A 22,436-nucleotide genomic window follows, 5' to 3' on the forward strand; every position below is an offset into this window, starting at 1 on the left:
GAAATATGACACTTTGAAATAACAAAACACTGACTAGAACTGCTTAAACTTTGAAAACAGTTTTTAAACTTTTGAGAAAACATGACTAGTACCAATAAAATCCTTGAGTAGAACAATTAAACGTCAACAGTTGACACACGAGTGACAGTACCCATTTGCATGCGGGTCAACGATATCGCTAGCATTCCCTTTGCTAGGCTCCATGTTTGTTGTTAAGTTGCACAATCATTGTTGTAAAGATAAACAAAAAATTAATTCCATCTGCTAATCCTTTGTGTGTATGTTTGAGCATCAAATCACTCATATTTACCTAAATAAACATTAAAGAACCATCGAAAGATTTTTCAATTCGATGTCCTAAATATTCAATCGGTGCCCGCCATTTTTGTTGATAATCTCACTGTGTAACATAGTGGGTGGGGTAAACATGATAAAAAATGCCGGAATAAGGAGAAGAACATTTAAAGATAGGGGTTTATTGTATGAACCTTCATTTGTAAGGTAAGATAAGATGATTAAAGTTTCAAACTCGAAACCACGTTGTTTGTATTCGTCAATATTCGGTTCGGGAGGTGGCGAATAACCAATACGATTGGTCCACAGCCGTATTCGAGTCATTAGAATATTCAAATGTATCTTTACAGCCCTAATTTTTAGTGACAGTGAGCTTTACCTTCACCCAACCATTCAAAAAGAGAAAACTGTTTTTTAAAGTTTTAAATCATTGACCTTCACTGATTGGCCCCAACAGCTAGCTCTCCATTCAAGCTCCCTGTATCAACAGTGTCATCAAGATTGGTCTACACAAACAAAAGATATTGACAGAAAACCACCAATTAGAGAGCAGACAACATTAACCCATTTATGCCTAGCGTCTAGAAAGAAGGCCTTGGCAAACAGCGTAGACCCAGATGAAACGCCGCATGATGCGGTGTCTCATCAGGGTCTGCGCTGTGTGCTTAAAGGAATTTCTGTAAGAAATATTCAAAATCAGGGTCTTCCCCAGGCCATTTAAGCGCCCCTTCCCGGGGCGCTTAAATTTCGAAATCAGAGTCCCCGGGGCGCTTGAAATTTTCCGATCAGTGTATTCTTCAGAAAAAGAAAGTGGAGATTGTCCAAAAAAATCAAGGTTTCCCTATCAGTGTATCAATATTCCCTGTTTTAAAAGAGCACTCGGTACCTACTTTCACAAGTAATCGCCATAAACACCACATGGGGTAATGGATAATCCACTGATAAGAGAATAGCATGACGCGCGTATCGATTATTCTAGCCACATTACACGGTCATTTAAATTGATGAATGATTAGCAAGTAGTTGTACCATTTGAGTAATATAAAACCGGTAATTAGTATAGTACAGAACATTAAAAACGGTTTCCGGCATCATCATCACACCTTTTTACTGTAAACAAGTGTTACCTATGACTCATAATTAATACGAGAAATTAATTGCAAGTGGTAAACAATTAATTATTATAGCGGTTACAATTATGTGATAACAATTTATTTAATTCCAGTACATGTATATTTCAACATGTCCCTTTATAGAACTGATTCACCTCGTTTTTCTGACATTTATTCGACACGTAATGCGCTTTAACAAATTTTCGTTGAATTAATTACGCACACTTGTAAATGTTTCGTCCGATAATCGATAGTTAGAAGACTGATGATGGCAACCGGCCGTGATCCTCGTGGACAACGTGAATTTCATGCATGATTCCGTCAAAACATTTATTCGACTCGTAAATTGTGTAAACAAATTATCGTTGAATTTATAACGCAACGGTTAATATTTGTTGGAATCTCAAATGGGAATAATTAAATTTGTAATCCGAAACCCATTACCCTAAGTAGATGTTAACGCGTTTTTAATTCGAAACACACTTCCGAATGTAAATGTTACCGCAACGTTAAATATTTTTGCTTCAAATTAGCAGTCCAAATTTATTTTGTGTCGAATCTTTTTCTCAATTAAAAAGAGCGCGAAAATTAGGCAGCATGTACAACGTCGCGTCTATTGCATACAAATGGCGTGTATTGAGCGTTTTAACAAGCACACAACAGGTCAGGGGATTGACGCATATTCAGAGGCAATATTTCATCAAATCTATAAATAGTCACTTAAAAAATGGCAAGGTTTGTGTTAAAGAAATAACTGAAAGCTTTTATCGTAAATATTTACCAGAAAGAGATTGATAAAAACGGAATAAACGGGATATTTGAGTAATAAATAGAAACTTGAAAAATAGTAAGTATACAGTAATAGAGTCGGGTTGAAACGGATGTATTGGGGAATCGTTCAAGTCGGGATTTTACTATATGTGCGGAAAAGTTTTAAAACAATTAAACAATAAAAAAAAAAAATATTTTTAAATAACTGGGGGATTTTTTTTGAAGAGTCATTGCGCACCAAATGACGTCTTTTGACGCTGTTTTTCTTTGAGTTATAACGCACCACAGAACGTGAATTGACACGTTAAATTTTAAAAAAATCAATGTCGGGAGGGGACACCCCTCCCGAACCTACCCCCGGGGCACCTGAACAAATTACTGGGGAAGGCACTGAAAATATAGAAATAAATAAACTAGACATCGCTAATTTTGTATATAAATTGATCCAATTTAGAAGGATGGGAGAGTCCACTAGGCATAAATGGGTTAAATTGGCAAATTAGGCTAATTCAAGAAGTGCTTCAGCCTATCTGGATGAATAACTTGGTCAAGATACTATGTCCATGAATATTGTCACTAAGTTCACAATAGTGGCTGAGTATGAGCTTATTATACAATTGGGCTGTTCCCTGTGAAAAGGGGGTTTAATGCATATTGGTAAAGTGTCATCCCAGATTAGCCTGTGCAATCTGCACATGTTAATCAGGGACAACACTTTCTGCCTAAACTGGATTTTTGTTAAGAAGAGACTTAAATTCTTTAAACATAAAATATTATAAAAGCGAAGTGTTGTCCCTGATAAGCCTGTGCAGACTGCACAACCTAATCAGGGACTTCACTTAACGCACATGCATTAAATCCCCTTTTCATAAAGCATGTCAGCGCAATAAAAATGCAATGCAATAGTTTTCATACTTACAGACATGCACTTCTGTTTCATCTTCATTGGCCCTAGCATTACCTCACTGTCTGAACTCTGAAAAGAAACAAAACAACTGACATGATAACCAAATTCAGTATGAAAACGAAATTGAATACATTCATAAAACATTCATAAGGTAATGTGAAACCAACCAGACTCAGCACACAGGCTAATATGGGACAACACTTAAATTTCCACACATGAAGTGTGTCCGCTTTCCCTGAGATATGTTTTTCAGTTACATAAAATATTAATCCTTGTTATTACATTACCATTGTATTTTGTAAAAGTATGAATCAACATGTCTTTATTAGCCTAACATAATAGTTTTGAAATGTACTGCAATACAAAAATCAAGTATGGAATTTGCATGCTTAAATATAACCAAAATCAAAATTTAGCTGCAACAGCAGAAGAAAACTTCTATTGGAAGAACGTCTGTATTTATTTAAGGCAAAGGACCTGAGTTATAAAACATGGTAGGAAAGCTGGTACTCCATTTTGAAAATTCATAACTTCATGAAGCAATCTATGCTCATAAGATATTCCAGGCAATAAATGCAAGAAGGACTAGATGCCCTGAAACTTAGAACACACTGATAAGCCATGCTTGTGTAAGAGCTCATCAGCCATGTCAGCTTTCAACTGAATTGGTGTAGAGAACTGAATTATTGAGAGGCTCAATGTTAGTCTCGTTTGGCTTTCATATGGCAAGTGGGATGAAAGACTGAATATTGGTTACATATAAATGTGGGATGAAATACTGAATATTGGTTGGATATATATGTGGGATGTGCTTTTTTAAGTGATCTGACCAATAAATAATCTGATAACTTTCTTATCCAAGTAAAAACTGATTGACAAGGCGATTGACTATAATATATATAATGTAATATTTTTACCGCACAATATTATGTTCTACCGTAATTCAGTATACATGTTAATGTCTTGCAATAAGAACAATATGTCACACAGTGTACTCAGACCGACACCATTATTAATGTCATAACTTGGGAAACGGAAATATGATATCGCCTTTAAATCTTTACATCTGCCATATACACTCCACATCACAAGCTTCATAGACCAATAGCAAAAGCAACATTGAACCCACAAGTTGCAAACTATGCTTAAAGGAATAATTTATTTAGTTTGCTGATAAAACTTGTAAATCAATGTTTTTGCGTCTTTATTTCAACAACAAATAATGCGATATTATAAATATCATAACATTCGTCGTAAAAGACTGTTATTCGTATCAGCGCGCAAATATAATCAAATCTGCCCAAGGCCATTTTTATTTACTTAATTTTTTTTTTAACCAACTACATCAAATAAACAAAATGATGTACACACTCACTTTGAGCCAACATTGATACAAAAATTCAGCAAAAAGTACACAAAAATTTAAAATAATGATTATTAAACCATTGGAAACAATACATTAATAGATAAAATAATCAATTACAACTGCAATTGTACATTAATAGATACCATAATTATTCAAAGATTTCAGACACTAAATTTTAACATCCCCTTTTTTAGCAAAAAACTAGTTAATTTTAATACAATTGTACTAATAAATTTTCAGACAAAAGGATTTTTGTCCATAATTGAAAACTCAGACAGTCAATTTTACAGCCCTACCTTGTTTTGGTTTATCTAGTGACTCCTTGATCATATGTGTTCTAACAACCTGATTTAAAGTAGTAAAACCTGGTAGGTCAATGCCTGGGGGCAATGGACCATTACACTTGTGTTATTGGGTAACTGCTAATAAACAATGAATCGGTGCTTCCAACAGCGTTTGAAATGATATTGAATATAAAGAAAGCAACATATTTTTTTGTTGCTTTTTATGTATAATTTTAGGTAAGTGATTGCAAAGATGAAATGTATTTATTTCATAGCAGAGAAATAAGAGCACAACACAATGCAATTATTGCACTGTGAGTTATTGTTTTCCATTTCAAATTAATAATTGACAAACAAACATAACATACATGTCTCTAAATATTCAGACACCTGTATTTAAAAAAAAAAAAATGTATCTACATATTCAGACACCTGTATTTAAAAAAAAAATTGTATCTACATTTTTGGACACAATTTTTGTGTGCTGTCCAATAAAGAATTTAAGGTACACTTTTTAAGCTTCAAAAGGAATCATCTATCAAAATTATATTAATTACACGCTTACCTCAACGACTTTAATCCGATGCTTAAAACAAATCAAATACAATTGATGCACTTGAAAGATTACTTTAGTTACTGATAAGTGTATTATTTGTATGACTGGAAATGCACTCAAGTGTATTAATGCGCTTAAAAAATTCGCTTTTAATTCTGTAATGTGTATTATTTAAATGACTGGAAATGCACTCAAGACTGTATTAATGCGCTTTAAAAAATTTACTTTGACCATGAAGTGCATTATTTGTATGTCTTAAAATACACTCAAGTGTATAAATGCACTTAAAAATAAACTTAAGCGCACTTACTATCATAATAAACACACTTAAGTGTATTATTTCGTGGAAAAAAAATACACTTTAATGTATAAACACACTAGTAAAAAGTGTTTTTTTAACAGAATAAAATGCACTTGTTAAGCAAAAAATAAGGTGCCAATAACATGCGCATTAAATGCGCATTTAATGTGCATTTAATGCTCATTAAATGCGCATTTAGTGCACTTTTTCGAGAAGGGAATGCAACGTACAATTACTTCCATTTCTTGTTCTTCCATCCAATATAAATTTAATTTAAACCACATGCACTAGATTTTTCGAATTTTGCCACACAAATTTATTTTGTTCCTATTGAAGTTTCTAATAATGCATGACAAACACACAATAATCAAAATTATGTTTTTAATTTAATGTTTGATGCTTACTTATCAAACTTTTCTTCTGATTTTTTAATGTTAAGAAACAACAACCACTTAAGAAGTGTTATTCCAAAAACCAGAAAGTCTGGCTAAAACTGGTGTGTTTTGTAACAGAAATTACGTCACACAAAGGTTAAAAATTGCATAATCAGTTTAAATTAATATAAAAATACAAGGAGCTAGTTTGTTCATAAATTTTCATGAGGAAACAATATAGGCTGATATGTTTGGTAAAAGATGACAAACTGTAGAGCTGGGCGGGAAGTTGGGCCAATTACATCACCAGGAGCCCAGCTCAAATGTTACAGTGTAAATAAACAACTGACATGAAGTGACAATTAAGTATTCAAAAGTACTTTATAACATTATAACAGACATAATAAGTAGCTAAGTCCATGTTGAAAACTTAATTTAAATCCAAACTTTAACATGTAAAAACAAAAATCCATGCATTATATTTACTCACCACATGCACAATTTAAAGCAGATTTAATACAATGTATCATAGAAAACTAGGCAAAAGTACGGACTATCTTATCCTAACAGACTAGAACGAGTCTTGAATTAAACCTGAGAAACATAGAAACAGTAATGAAAGCACTCAGAACTAGTAGCAGACACAATCCTACTGTGAATTGGTGGGATGAAAGTGTGGTCAACACTGTAGCGGAAATATTGTTTGCACTCCTGTCACACACCAGCTGTATGAAGCAACTTGCCAACAGGGTGATTAACAAATCAAAGGTTTTTAGGATTATTATGTGACAAACAATATACCCAACTTTTAGAACTTTGAACAAAAGATTTTTTTTTTCTTCTAAATATTAACTTAACAAATACATATTTATATTTTAGATTTATTAATTTGGTGTATTTATATACACAGTGTTACATTACTGTATGCTTCATTTTATATCTTATAAATAAAATCTTTAAATCTTATAATGCATACCATACAATTCAAACGAAATTTCCTATTGTGTCTTTAACATAAATTTGTAACTAAAAAATACATCAATTTTCAAGTCCAGCGAACCAAATAAGGAAAAGTATTAATATAACTGAAAATATCTCAAATTACCTTAAGTCTTGCCATTCTTCAAGTTGCCAACATTTAATAGTAAGAGTATTGGGGGATTCAATAAAAGTTGTCATAACAGAAGAAACATAAACTCATAATAATATAGGCCAGACAAAAAAATGCATCTTTTAGCAATATAACCTTTAAGCATGTGTGTAGATAAAAAATCTTGTTAATAAACATATTTTCTTTTGTCTTTCTTTAATATGCCAGCAATGTTATGCAATCCGATAATCATATCATTACATCATGGTGAGCCCTTTAATTATTTACCACAAAAGAGCAGCTTCATTTTTTTTTGCGATTTTCTAAAGTACAATTTGTCTAATGTTTTTAAGATCTGATGAATAAAAAATATATTAAAAGTCTGAGATGAGTTCAAACTTTTTGTAGAAAAATGAATAAGTCTAATTAAAATGACTGCTTTCCACATGATAGAATTGTTTTGTTTCAAATGTTTAAGGCAAATTATTTTAAGTTAAATTAAAATATCTACCGGTAGTTTAAAGATTCAATTTCATCTGATTTGGTCATAGACTTAAAAAATCCATGCCCCACTGGACAAAAAGAAATTTTATTGCATTGTGATAAAATGTTAAGTGCAATATACTGAGCTTTTCATAAAGATATGGTATACATTTCAACAGGTGAACAACTTTATATTAATATTTTATTACCATGAGTCGATTCTCATTTTTCATTTAATAGCACAGTAGGATGACATAAATAGTAATTTTATAAAAAAAATAAAAACAATTTACATGTGTAGTGATCGTAATCATAAAAGGCTTTTATATGTGGATCATGACAAACCAAATGAGAAATGGGAATCATATTACAACTTTATTGTCTAACTTTCAGATACCTTAGAAGGTTAATTTCACCTATTTGATTTTGATCAAAATTAATTCTTTGATGTCATTTATGTTTTGCAAACAGTGTTCAAAAAGGACTATTAAATATCTTATGTTCATTTTTTTATTGATTGTACCTGAGACAGCTATAAGTAAAGAGTTGGAAACAATCACCAGTAAGCAATACATGTATATTAGGTACTTCATCCTACAACTCAATGATTTTATGGAAAAAACTCTGGATGTCATGTAAACTTGTGCTTTACATAACAGGAAGCTTTATATGACACCCCTATATCTAGCGCTTAGGATTCAATAACTGTTCATGAGATGTTCAGGAATAGTCCACATACTCACCATTTTTGGACATCATGTACAAGAAATGGTTACTTAAATCAAGGCCATGACCCTATTAGATTGTGAACCAAAATAATGTGTTGAGTTGCCTTTATTGAAAGCATTAATTGATGACAGGTATGTGATGACACAATTAATGGTTTAATATAATACAAATGTTGTCTTAATTTGTTAAAATTATTTTTATACAAGAAGAAAACCATTAGGTTATTTTCACGCTGGGTATGCGGATACTTTGATACCAGATGGCACTTCGATACCAGATCACAACAAAAGTCACGCGCGAGAGGTAAGTTCATCAGGTTTTTTTTAAAGTTATATCATAAAGATTAGTGTTTTAGACAAGGCGAATGTTCGAGTTTATAAATGGTGTATCCTTTTCTATTGGAAAGAATAAAATCACGGAAGAATGGTAGCTTTTTCCCCAAAAAATAGAAAATTCGGTCGGAAAACAGCATAAACTGGATGAACAGTAAACATTTCAACAAAATAAAACTACTTAGAAATATTGCAATAAATTGTTTGATATTCCAGCATGTAGAGTAATCACTGTGCTTCAAATACTGAAATTTTGATAGTATTCAATGAAATATAAACAAAGATAGAGCATGTTTAATAGGTGGTATGCATGAAGTTGCGGACACTTTGATTCCCGATATAGGGCACTTCGGATAACAGATACTTTCAACAAATCGGGCACTCTGATAACCGAGTTTCATCTTCTACCTGAAATGCATTTATGTATATTATGGCTTTTCTAATCAAACATTTTGAAGTACGAATAAATTTGAATTGTCAAGCGCGTAATTACATACGCATGTAATATATAACCATATGTTCGTTTTCAAAAATCGTATGACTGTTAATTCATATAATTAATATTATAAGTGCACATTTTAAATAATATTCAAATGCTTATTTCTGAAGTAATATATTTCAATTGACGACCGAAAATAATTGTCTAAATAATCAACTTGTTTTTAAGTGGTAACTTGAGAGTAAGAGAATTGAAAATACAACGGATCATGTAGATCAACACGACTGTGCTCAATTGAACTTTTTTTTTCAAATCATAGTTTATTTACAGGTCCTACCGGCCTCTTCACAGCAGGACTCTAGATAAGGGGAGCAAGGGGTCTTAAAGCGGCAAATACACATTTGTTCTTCATAAAATCCTTTGTCATTGGTGCTCGTTTGAATCGCATGAAGACGATACTAATGCGTAGCCACAAATTTTCAAAGAGATTGGAAAACTCCCTTTATATTGAGCTCTACTTATAGGAAGCACTTCCCTTTACGCAACGATAACGTTAGCTCGCAGTGCGATTAACCTGACCCTAAATGACTTAATTGGTTGAATTAAAAATTAAGGGTAAGAAAGTTGAATTAAATTGATTAAACAAGCAATTCTGGAAAAAGGAATGCGTGCATGAAATGTTTACATGTAATATTTTTAAAGTACTTATTCTTTCGAATATATTCATGTCTGTCTTTTCACAGGGTCTGGGGCCATGAATAAGTAGACGCTGTCGAAATACAGGTGCTTCTATTGTACAGCACCTACATACACAACAGAGGAATATTCTGAAATTGTGGAGCATTGTGTTAAAGGCCACAAGTGCCAGACTTTAAAATACAGAGAACTTATCCTTCAGAGCGAAACTGGATTACTAAAATACCAGTTAAAGTCACACAAAGGGATAATTCCCATAAGATTAGAAAATGAGGGGAAAACGATTGAAGTAAGGGGTTCGCAAACTTTCATCACCCGCACAACTCCAAAAGGCAAAAAGCTCAACGTTCCAGTTAAAGACAAGTTGGCATCGTGCAGATCTCTTTCATTTGAGTGTGAAGATGTAGAGGATACCGAAGTTGACATTAAAGGTTCATCATCTGTATTTTTCGACTCACATAAGGAATTGCTATGCATTTTACCAAGTGTTTTAGAATGGTTGGAAAAAGATGGACACACGGAAAGCATTTAAGATATCTTTTTTACTATCTTGATTGACATACGCAATACTTTAAACCATGGCTTTGCCATATTAGGTATTGCTACGTACTATGTTCATTCGATGCAAAACCAGACATGATATGCATTATTTATATTAATAAATCTGATTTTCGCGTTTAACCACGCAAAAAACTGTAAGTCTATAAAAAGTTAATTAGAATTACGTTTTCCCTTCGTTGTGCTACACTGATTTTCAAAGTACTTGTTCTTTGAGTGTAAGATGATGTACGCTATTTTAAAATGCTCTATGTTTGTTATGTTTATTATGTATATGGGACGCTCCATGCGATAACCGGGTAACCCTGCGTTAATCTATGCGTAAAGTGCCTTCCCGGATCAGCCTGTGCAGTAAGAAAAGGCAAATCCGGGGCGCCACCTTCCGTCTTAATGGTAATGTTCATTTCAGGAAGGTATGTTCTCTACGAAACTGCATCGGAAGTGGAAAGTGGCGTTCCGGATTAGCCTGAGCGGAATGCACAGGCTGATCCTGGACGGCCTTTTAGCCAGATGTCATTATTCCATGTAATCGCAAGGAAATTATGATTTAAGTAAGTTGAACTTTTTCAACATAACTATAAATCTTTATACCTATAACAACATTTTGCATTTGAAACAGAATTTAAAAGATCATTATAAAAGTGTGAGAACATGGTGATGATGAGCAATTAACCTTAAGCTACAATGTTTTCTCAAATTAAATGTATAAATATATTAAAGTAAATCACGCAAATGCCTTGTCATTTTAAAATTATTCTGTGGTAAAACGCAATATTATTCGAGTGATCATAAGTTATGTTATACATCTAACACTTTTAACTGATAACAATTATAAATAAACTACATCCAATGACCCTCGATTACTCTTTTTGTTTGAAATATACCCAGATGCTGTATGAGCAACTTTAAAAACGAACCAGCTAACACCACTCAGTAAATGTTAATTACAAAAAGTAACAAATAATAATAAAATCATATGCCGGAAGATCATCGTCTACTGAGCAATTTTGACAATAAATCACAATATAGTCAGTAAAAACAACGATAAACAACATTTAATAACCCGTGAACTTTAAACTTTGAATATACGTATATGTTAAACAACATAATCAACAAGTGGTTATTACAGAATCCGGATAGTGCCATCTATAATCTCACCATTCTTTCATCAAGGGCGACACACAATATTTTGCGCGACAGTTGCAGAGACTGTCGCGCAAAATATCGTGCGTCGCCGGGACTGTCGCGCAAAATATCGTGTGTGTATCGAAACAGATACAGGACTTCAGACAGAGATGAAGCTGAAAGTCCATATGCTTTAAGCCACCCTACTGCAGGCATAAACAATTGATTTCATGGGTGTTGAAATGCATTTTCCTTCGTTCCCAGCTTCTCTTTTTTCCTACATGACTTGACTTGATCCTTAGTTTATTTGTTATCTGCTGCGGGATTAGTTTACTATACAGAGTGTCAGTGTCAACTCCGTCGTCAGGTTTGACGCTGCAGATCCAGCGGGCCATTGCTCTGTTCTTTCTACGAAGTCGTTGTAGATCAGAAGCGGATGAAAACTTATCCACGGGTTTTAAGGGAAACATGCTCCCGGAGGTTGTTCATACCATTACCATGTTCCCATTTCTCAACAACCGCAGCAGCTTTTAGTGCAATATTACAGAGCTTCAATTACAAACAAGGTCAAATACTCTATATGTCAAAACAACTATTTGGCAAATGCATAGAGAAATCATTTAGAACAACATTATCATATTTATCAATCTATAAATTACCAGGTTTTCAACTGAACACATCATAGTCACAACAATGTGATAATAATTTCAATGCAAAATTCAGGAACAAAATGAAACAAACATAGTTTGTACTATTTGTGATAATTGTACGCAACACTAGCATCAATTTAAAACATGCAACACAACTTAACTCTTTCAGTGCTAGAACTGAATTTTGAAGGCCTTTGCAAACAGTTTGGATCCAGATGAAACGCCACAGAACGTGGCATCTCATCAGGATCCAAAGTGTTTGCTATTCTTATAGTATTATTTGAAAAAAACGAAGAAAATGCTAATTTAAGAAATTCAGCAGACAACATTTTAGCAGACAATAAATTTCCAAACACGCAAAGGGTTAAGTTTTCTGAATTGTCTCGTCCATGTTTATGATGCAAACTGTTTGTTGAGGGTCAAGTGAGCCTCAACTGTTTATTCTGACAAGGGTTACCATCTAATGCTCTTAAAAACTATTTTATGATCGGATTTAGTTTTTGTATGCAATTAAAACATTTTACTCATTGATTCTCAAGCACACATTGCTTTTTAACAATTATTGTTTAAACTTAAAATATGGCAAAATTAAATATATTGCTTCATTTTAATGTTAGGTATGTTTGAAAATATTTATTTGTGAAAAATTAGTGCCTAAATCTGAAAAAAAAGGTACATGCATTTATGCAGGTTTATGCAGAAAAAGGCCCATATATTTTTTTAAATGCTAAACTCTTTGACATTAAAAAAGATGACATCACCTGTAACGCTAAATGGTCCGGTGGCCGGGACGCGCAGCAGTGGCAAATGCCCATGGTGCCCAGCAGCAATAAGTTTCATGGAATTCTTCTTTAAATGTCAAGTTGCTGATTTATGCCGCGATACCATCCACTGGAGGGCAGTTAACGACACACAGATTGGTCTTTCACACAAATTTACTTGGACAGCACTGGCAAGATGTATTATATATACTTTTCATCTTTGTATCAAATTAGCCAATTTCCAATTAGTTATCTGTTTATCACATACTGTTGGATTAAATGTGTAGCACATACAACAAAAGCCACTTGCTTTGACGTCATAGTTTGCTGCAGTAAACTATTCTCAATGTTGATAATTATGAATTTCCCCACAACACTCCAGTTCACGGAGAGCAATTATGTATCTGCATTTATTAATATTACCAGTACCTTAACATATTGGTTTAACACATAATCTGAGGCTGAATTTAAATAAGTACACTCCCAACGTGATCTACAAAGATGCCATAACTCTCATTATTCATCAAAACTTTTAAAATTAAATATTGCTTGTTATTTTACACATCATGAAAATACTTCAAACTTCACATTTGTCTTTGCATTTTTTAAGTCTATCTATTTTATTTTTTTTCATTAATCTGCTAAAACAAAAAAATGAGGATCCAAGAACTTAAAGCCTTCGTAATGAAGCACACATCAAAGAAAATGCGTTTTAACATTTGTAAATTACATTGGAGAAAAGATTGTATGGCCTTGTGATGTTTGCATTCTAAATTGTTATCATATTTCACATATTTTAGCAGCATTATTTTATATGTATATTTGAATTGACATTAAACGAATGTTTCTTTAACAATAACATACAACAAAAATATTTTTTAATAAAAACTGCTAACATTTGCACTTTTTAAATGCCAATATAAGTTAGAACTGATCTGAAAGAAGCTGAAAGCAATTTACTCATTACACTACAACCAGTTAAGTGACCAATTTCCTCGACTTTCAAAACCAACGTGTATATTATCACTTATAGCCAAAATAAAATCCAAATATTGTATTCAACCCTCCAAACCCAACAAAACAACAAGCTTGACTTCAATCTAGTTCTTTGGTTCATTCATTTACATAAACACAAAACTAGCGAGGCAGTAATCTCTCCCTACACACACTAAAACCTGTATCCTCCATTATACCTATACGTACTGCAGCATACACTCAATTTCAGATTTTAATCAAAACTCCATAAATTCTTGCCAAAAGCAACAGCACCCAGTTTTCCTTGGAGATTAAAATTCCTTCTCAAAAATTGTTTTAACTTAAGCCGGAATAATGCATATATTACCCTATCGAAAAATTCAACCTGAATTAAAATGCAAAAAGCAACAAGGAAATATTTTTTGTATCATCAAATACACCTGTAAACAATAAATAAGGCCAATTATATTTTCTATTGATGTACTCTTTAATACTTTTTTTCTGACTGTCCTTTTCATTATTCTAATATCTTGTGATTGCAGACAGACATCAACTGACAAGCACAAATATTGAACAATATCCTTTCCCAAAAAGTTTCAAATTAAGGAAACTAATTACTTGAACCTTACACTTGTTTTAGAATTAAATTTGGGATTGTGAGCATTGAGGAAAACGCTTTGCATACCAGGAAATAACATGATGAGAATGTAGGAGGACACTTATAACTAGCTATTTATTGAATTAATGTGACCACCTCGGCCCCACTTATACTCCACAATATATCACCAAAGCCGGAATATAGATGGGCATACAGCCACAACGGTGGTCCAGAGCAAGGCCATGAAACCTTGACCAATTTGAAACCAACCTGAATTATTTGGCACACAGGCCTCCGATTAAGATGAATCCCACAGTTCAACAATATCATTGCTTGTGGTTTAAATAATAACTTCTCCATTTGCCTATTGTAAATGTACACCTCAAGGATTTCATATAAAGCATTGTGGACTCAGTAATTACTGAGTAACATGTATTCATGACTAGAAGAATGTTTTGTGTATGTTGTGAATGTTATTGAGATATTGGTTAAACAGTTTAAGAAAAATATTTTGCAACCTTCATGAATAACATTAACCCTTTGCATGCTGGGAAATTTGTCGTCTGCTAAAATGTCATCTGCTGAATTTGTAAAATAAGCATTTTCTTCATTTTTTTCAAAGAATACTATCAGAATAGCAAACAGTTTGGATCCTGATGAGACGCCACGTTCTGTGGCGTCTCATCAGGATCCAAACTGTTTGCAAAGGCCTTCAAAATTCGGTTCCCGCACTGAAAGGGTTAACGCAGACATTGGAACAGTCTATGAAAAGTGGGTTGATACATGTGCATAAAGTGTTGTCATAGATAAGCCTGTGCAGTCTGTACAGGCTTACCAGTGATTAACGCCTTGCGTTCAGAAAAAAGGCCTTGGCAAACAGCATAGATCCGGATGAGACGCCGCATGATGCGACATCTCATCAGGGTCTGCGCTGTTTGCTTAAAGGAATTTCTGTAAGAAATATTCTAAATATAGAAATAAATTTACTGGACATCCCTAATTTTGAAAATAAATTGATCAAATTTAGAAGGATGGGAGAGTCCACTGGGCACAAATGGGTTGAACACCTGCCTAGACTGGATTTTCGTAGTTCGTTTAAACGAAAAATTCCATAAAATCAGACAGTGTCGTCTCTGAATGACATTTTTAAACTGCACATGCCTTTATCTGGGACAAAACAGAACGCACATGCACTAAGCGCAGTTTTCCCAGAGACTGACTTATATACTAAAATATACCAGCAAAAACAAATGTGAATACCATTATATTAGATCACATAAATCCGAATTACAGTAAATGCAAGAATAAAATTATAAATGTGCATGAATAAACCATTTCACGATCATTGCTGAAAGCACATCTAAGTGACAATATAACGTGAAGGCACTGTGATAAAGGTTATAATCCCACTTGACAGGAACAAGAAACACCATGAAACATACAATAACTAAATATAAGTCTGTATTGTTTCTTTGATTTGAATGTTGTAGAGCTTGTACAACTTTATATAATCTATTATAGCCAGAATATTGCAATTTTACTCAAGTTATATTGAGGTAAAATTTGTTAATGATGTCCTTTCATGCTTAAGCACAATATTGATTACACTTTTAAAGGCATAAAGATAAGCACTCATGGTCTCTTATGTTAAAATAGAATCTTTTAGACTTTAATATGAACTATTATAACCAAAAGCATTTTATATAATCTATTGTCAATATAACAAATTATCATTGTCTTGCCTCATAGTTTACAGTCTACTCAGCACTAAACCTTTACAGCAAGAATAAGAAAAAATTATCCGTTGTTCCTGCCACTAAGCTATCCATGCTGTCAATAGATGACTGAAAAACATTAACATCAAGAATAAAACTCCATTATTTATCAATTATAATTCATTCCTTTACATTTTATATTTCTTTAGTCTGAAGAAGTCACATGTTGGCCAGCCCAACCAAATTATCAATCCACATACCTTGGTCTTCATTAAAAATACTAATCCCCTCTCCAAACTTGCTATTATAAATTTTACCCACAGACTTCCACTTCACGATGTTTTATTATCCCCAATATTTATACTAATACCCTTCACCAAATAAATCCTCAGTAAATGAAATCTTACAGAATGTCCATACCCCCCATATATCACATTAGCATGATTAGAAAATCTACATTTCCAATCAATGCCTACACATCAAATGCAAGAAAGTTAACAAATTTCATAAAAATCATAAAAATTCAACCCAAAATACTGCATCAGTCTGGTACCAAACAAATATCCATTCACAATTATCACCTAGCATTAGATGCATAAAACACTGGTCTGTACATTTGCTTGTGAATTCTGACACTCAGTGAAAATTTCTCAGGAAGTTCAATTCCGATAGATCCCGCTGGCATCTCTTAAGTTCACCGGCTGGCAGTGACGCAGGGCCAAGGAAAATCATTGGATTTTCCCTTACACACAATTTGCATCACCCTCTTTACATTGGCCTGAACACTTAATTGCTCTATTCATGCTTAAAAAACACTAGATCTTTTATCAAACCAAGACTTAGTGTAATTTCCTACATTTACATATTGAAATTTCACAGATCCATTAACTCTTTAAGGTAAATCGCGTCAACAACACTTAAACAACTAAAAAATAAAAATAATCTGTGAAGATTTCTTGATTGGCATTAACTTTATCATTTGGCCAGCCTTAAAAAAATGTTAAAATGAATGGAGACAATTTTATTTCAAATAATCACTGACAAAAAATATTTAATATTTTTAATGTAAATAAAATACAGCATAGGTCAAATGATATTTTAATTGATTGAATTATGACAACTGTTGGATAGAATGACTGATCACTCAATAATTCAAATTACTTTTATGAATAAATATGCAGATAGTATATAGTGAAATCAAATATTATAAAGAGATGAATGCAAATTAAACATTTACTTTAAATATATCATTTTCTACCAATAAATTCTCAGACTGGATCACCGAACAAAATATTTAATTGTTTTATATGGATGGTGATATTGCAAAAGTTGTTATCGTTGTTCACGTTTGTTACATGTAGATAAAGTCCATTCTGCTACTGTAATTTATAATGGTCTTTTTTTGCAACTTAATGGATATAAAACTAACGTTTTTTTCTTCTGCAGCTTGCATGTGCCCCAACTAACACATATAATGATCTGAAAAATATTTAGCAACTAAATTAAATATTTTCTAAATAATTCCATTATTAAATTTCCAAACACCCAGGTCTAGTTTAAATGAAGTTAATAATTCATTACAAGTAACAATATTTCAGCATACATGCAGCTGCTGTGGCCATAACTTTTCATAATAAAACAAATAATTTACAAATACTTTCAACAAAATACTTCATTCATTATATTTTAGAAAACACAACAAACATCCATTTTTAATAACAGCCAACTCCAGCAAATCTGCACAAATGTGCAGTGATCACTTTATGATTCTTTTCATCTGATATATTTTCATCTTACAAAATAACTGCACCATTAAGCACTCTGCTACCCATAGGCAGCTGGGTTATTGAACACAGATATCAGTCCGTGTAGACCAATTTACACAAAATTATCTAGTTTTTCCTCCAATAAACACGGGGTTTCGCGTATATCCATAATCACACGAAAATGGTTTCTACACCAAACAGCAGTAATTTCTCTTATGGTGCAGAGCTGATACAGATGTACTTCTGTCAATAAAACATGTGTACATATATGTTCACAATAAACACTTACAACCTCGCTCTTGTCACATGGTCCAATATATCTACATGAAGTAAAGAACTTGGTTCAACACTACTGACAGTTGTTTTATTGTACAACATATCAATCAGTTTTATGACCTTGACAGCAAAAATGTACAGTTAATTTACAAATTAATTTAAATAAGCCATACATATATACGAACAAGAAGAAGACCAGTACTACTGGTAATTGCCATTTACTAAAGTAAGTGGTTTATCCTGTTTTGCCTCTTAAATGATATTCAGGGGTTTGATTTTTTTTTTTAAACAACATATCTTTTGTAGTGCTAGTGTTCTGTGTATAAAATATTGCCATGTGTGCTCCCTGATTCCACAATTTGCATTGGTTTATGTTAATAAAAAAGTTAGTTTAACCTATTGTATAAAATGAACAAGGTATTGTTACCAAGAAAATAATGGCCTTTTTATTTTGAGACAATAATATCCATCTTGTATTATTGTCAATTTACGACTCAATGATACAATGCTATAACATTCTTAAAATATTTAATTTTTTGCCAAGTGTTTTTCTTTCACATTTTTTGCTTTTCTTTTTTGTTTATTGTTCCGACAACTCTTGCTAGAAATATGTCCAAATATCATTGTGTTATCTCCCTTTGACACATTACTTAAAAAGAGAACATGTCAGGATTGTTTTAAGGATTGTTTTAAATGTGTTTGTGTACAATTTGTATGCCCCTGGATCGAAAGATCTGCGGTATATTGTTTTTGGCCTGTCAGTCTGTCTGTATGTCATTCATTCATTCATTGTGTGTGTCCCAAAACTTTAACCTTGGTTAAAGTTTTAGATTAACTTTTGCATTATTGAAGAAAGCAACTTGATATTTGGCATGCATGTGTATCTCATGGAGCTGCACATTTTGAGAAGTGAAAGGTCAAGGTCATCTTTAAAGGTCAAAGGTCAAATATATGGCTTCAAAGTGGCGCAATAGGGGGCATTGTGTTTCTGACAAACACATCTCTTGTTTCTCATTACCATTATAGAATAAGACAAAAATGTCAACAATATTATAAACTTTTGCTTATAAATCCAATTCATTTAATTATTTTATAATAATAACATTACTTTCCTGAACAACAAAAATATGATTTTAAAGATCCTCAAGCAATGAGAGAGTAAATTAAACTGGAAAACACTTAAAACCTCAGGTAACTAGCAATTAAAATAATATGGAAATACTATACTTGATACAGCAAAACTAATTACTCTGTCAAGTTTATCATCCATAAACTAGTTTTTTAATGGCTGTTTAACATAAGTGCCTTTTGTTTTAAACAACTTCCTTTTCAAAGCTGAACTAGTTTATTTAAAAGTTCATTTACACTTATTGTTGTCCGAGCTTTTTTGTCTCATTGGTTTAAAGCATTTTGTAATCAACACACATATTGATAGTAATTGGAATGCAGTAATGGAAATAATTGTAAGAATGAACAATGTCCAACTTTTTTTTGAATATTCAGATGACAGAAACAACAAAACTAACACTTAACAGCTCATTCCGCACTAAGACATGCTCACAACAAAAATGTAAGTATTTTCATAAAATCCTGGCTAAGCATGCAATTGATAATGTCAATGGAGGTTTAACAATTTAGGTACAAATTAAGTTTAACCCTTTTCACATTAAGTTATGTTAATTTACCATTTATGCAGCCAGTTAAAGCCACATACCGTAGGTTTCCACGTAAAGCGCGCAGTGTTTTACCTCCAAAATTCAAATTAAAAAGCTGGTGCGCGCTATACATTGATACAACGCTATCCTGGCTGCTAAATTGGTAAAAAATATGTTGTGTAATCGTAAATAATCAAAATGGCCGCCATGTTTTTTTCCAGAAAACTTCCACCCTATAATCGTACAGACTGAGGGGCCATTGTCGAAACAACAAGAAGTCGCTACTGGTAGATATGAATGCGGTAGAAGAAGTTGTGGTCAAAAATAAATTTGTTTGAATAAACTTGCGGACATTTCTTTGTTTGTGTTCTTACACTTCTTTAATGATGAATTCCGATGCGGATTGTTGTTGACATTCCAGAGAGCAGGCAAGGGTAGGTGCGAACAATGTCTTTTTTGCGGGTAACGGTAGGTGTGAAAGGGGGTCATTTTGCACTTCGTAATTGGCAGATGTTATTGAGTAATATGTGCCACGACTTGTTAAGACGCTAATTGACATTTGAGACACTAATTGACACTTGAGAACGTGAAGATATGCAATTGCATTTTGTGTGTATAAATATAGAACGTTCAACAGTGGTGAACCTCAACAACTGTATCCCTGTCTTCCATGCGACATTCAAATTTACCGATAATGCCCATGCTTTCCCCGAGGAAAAATCACACGATGTACACTAATTCTTTTTTTCTCACGTTTTTCACGAAACGCACATGGACTGTTAATCTTTTGCTAGAAAATAACAAAATTGTAAAAAAAAGTATAGTGCTATGCAACCCATGCTCCTAATCATAATGACGCTTCCTATTTTGAATGCTTAATTAAGCTTTTCAATGCCCCGGATTATTGGATTGTGCAATAGTAAAATGGCGGCCATTTTCGGTCCGATTTGGTGGTGTTATTGTCTTTAAATATTTTTTTCCCCATTTTTGCATTTAAAAAACAGCCTGCGCGCTTTACACGGGAGCGCGCTATACGTGGAAACCTACGGTAACTTATTTGGCATAGTAAAATTAAGTATGATTAATAAACATATTTTATCTTAATAATGCCAATAAGAATGAATATGGTGGTCACCAGGTAGAAATCCGTCTTTTTGGCGCTTTACAAATTAAAAATAATCGAGTTTGTCGAAATGGATATATACGTCTTGAAATCCTACTTTCGGTTTTAAAAGCGTTACAGTTTGAAAAACAAGAGCACCGCCTTGCGGGTGCAGACCGCTCATCTATTTTCTTTTTAAAGGTGAAGGGACTCTCATTTTCAATCACAAAGGAGGGAGGGGTGGAGTGAAGAGGGGTGCATTGTGTGGGGGTGTGGACATTTATCACATTATGTTCCAAAAATGCAAAAAAAAGGAAAACAAAAAAATTCGGGTGGTGGGGGGGTGGGGGGGGTGGGGGGGTGGGGGGGGGATTCTTGGGTGCGATGGTTGGAGGGTATTTCAAACATAAAATAATAAAAATAAATATTTGTGTTTTTTAACAGTTTCAAAAAAAAAATTGGGGGGGGGGGGGGTGAGGTGGGGGGTATAGTGTGAGGGTGTGGTGGTAATTTGTGAGATGATCTTTAAAAAAAAAAAAAAAAAAAAAATTAGGGGGGGGGGATTCGGGTGGGGGGTGGGGGGAGGGGGGGTGGGGGGGGATTCTTGGGTGCGATGGTTGGACGGTATTTCAAACATAAAATAATCAAAATAAATAGTTTTGTTTTTTAACCGTTTAAAAAAAAAATTTGAGGAGGGGGTGGGGTGGGGGGGGGGGGGGGATATAGTGTGAGGGTGTGGTGGTCATTTGTGAGATGATCTTAAAAAAAAAAAAAAAAAAAAATAGGGGGGCGAGGGGAAGGGGGGGGGGGGCACGGGCTGTGGTTTGGGTGGAGTATATTGTGGTATGTCAGGTAAGAGTAGTTTTGTCAAAGTATCAATCAAATCTAATCATAAATAAAGAAGTTATGGCAATTTTAGCAAAATTTAATAATTTGACCTTGTGAGTCAAGGTCATTCAAAGGTCAAGGTAAAATTCAACTTGCCAGGTACAGTAACCTCATGATAGCATGAAAGTATTTGAAGTTTGAAAGCAATAGCCTTGATACTTAAGAAGTAAAGTGGATCGAAACACAAAATTTAACCATATATTCAAAGTTACTAAGTCAAAAAAGGGCCATAATTCCGTAAAAATGACATCCAGAGTTATGCAACTTGTCCTTTTACTGTACCCTTATGACAGTTTGCTAGTGTTCCAAGTATGAAAGCAATATTTATGATACTTTAGGGGTAAAGTGGACCAAAACACAAAACTTAGCCAAACTTTCAATTTTCTAAGTATAAAGGGCCCATAATTCCGTCCAAATGCCAGTCAGAGTTACATAACTTTGCCTGCACAGTCCCCTTACGATAGTTAATAAGTGTTGCAAGTATGAAAGCAATAGCTTTGATACTGTAGGAATAAAGTGGACCTAAACACAAAACATAACCAAATTTTCAATTTTCTAAGTATAAAAAGGGCACATAATTCTGTCAAAATGCCAGTCAGAGTTACATTACTTTGCCTGCACAGTCCCCTTATG

General features: G+C 33.4%; 2 protein-coding genes across 4 annotated transcripts in view; one reads left to right on the forward strand and one right to left on the reverse strand.

The window, feature by feature from the left end:
* The window catches only part of LOC127876904 (high affinity cAMP-specific and IBMX-insensitive 3',5'-cyclic phosphodiesterase 8B-like), a 406,208-nt gene that overhangs the window by 318,731 nt on the left and 65,041 nt on the right, over positions 1 to 22,436 (forward strand). The gene's annotated exons all lie outside the window — the stretch shown is intronic.
* Positions 1 to 22,436, reverse strand: part of LOC127876905 (high affinity cAMP-specific and IBMX-insensitive 3',5'-cyclic phosphodiesterase 8B-like) — a 140,868-nt gene that overhangs the window by 97,006 nt on the left and 21,426 nt on the right. Inside the window, exons 1-2 of one of the 2 annotated variants that reach the window (XM_052422411.1) lie at positions 12,829 to 13,386; positions 3,097 to 3,153 (exon numbers count right to left, since the gene is read on the reverse strand). In XM_052422411.1, the coding sequence (XP_052278371.1) occupies positions 3,097 to 3,153; positions 12,829 to 12,882 (111 nt within the window). In that variant the 5' untranslated portion in view covers positions 12,883 to 13,386. Of the gene's footprint in view, positions 1 to 3,096; positions 3,154 to 12,828; positions 13,387 to 22,436 lie in introns of those variants that run through there. The other variant, XM_052422412.1, reaches the window with a different exon arrangement.

The sequence above is a fragment of the Dreissena polymorpha genome, chromosome 4 (genome assembly GCF_020536995.1).
Source record: "Dreissena polymorpha isolate Duluth1 chromosome 4, UMN_Dpol_1.0, whole genome shotgun sequence".
NCBI classification, from domain to species: domain Eukaryota; kingdom Metazoa; phylum Mollusca; class Bivalvia; order Myida; family Dreissenidae; genus Dreissena; species Dreissena polymorpha.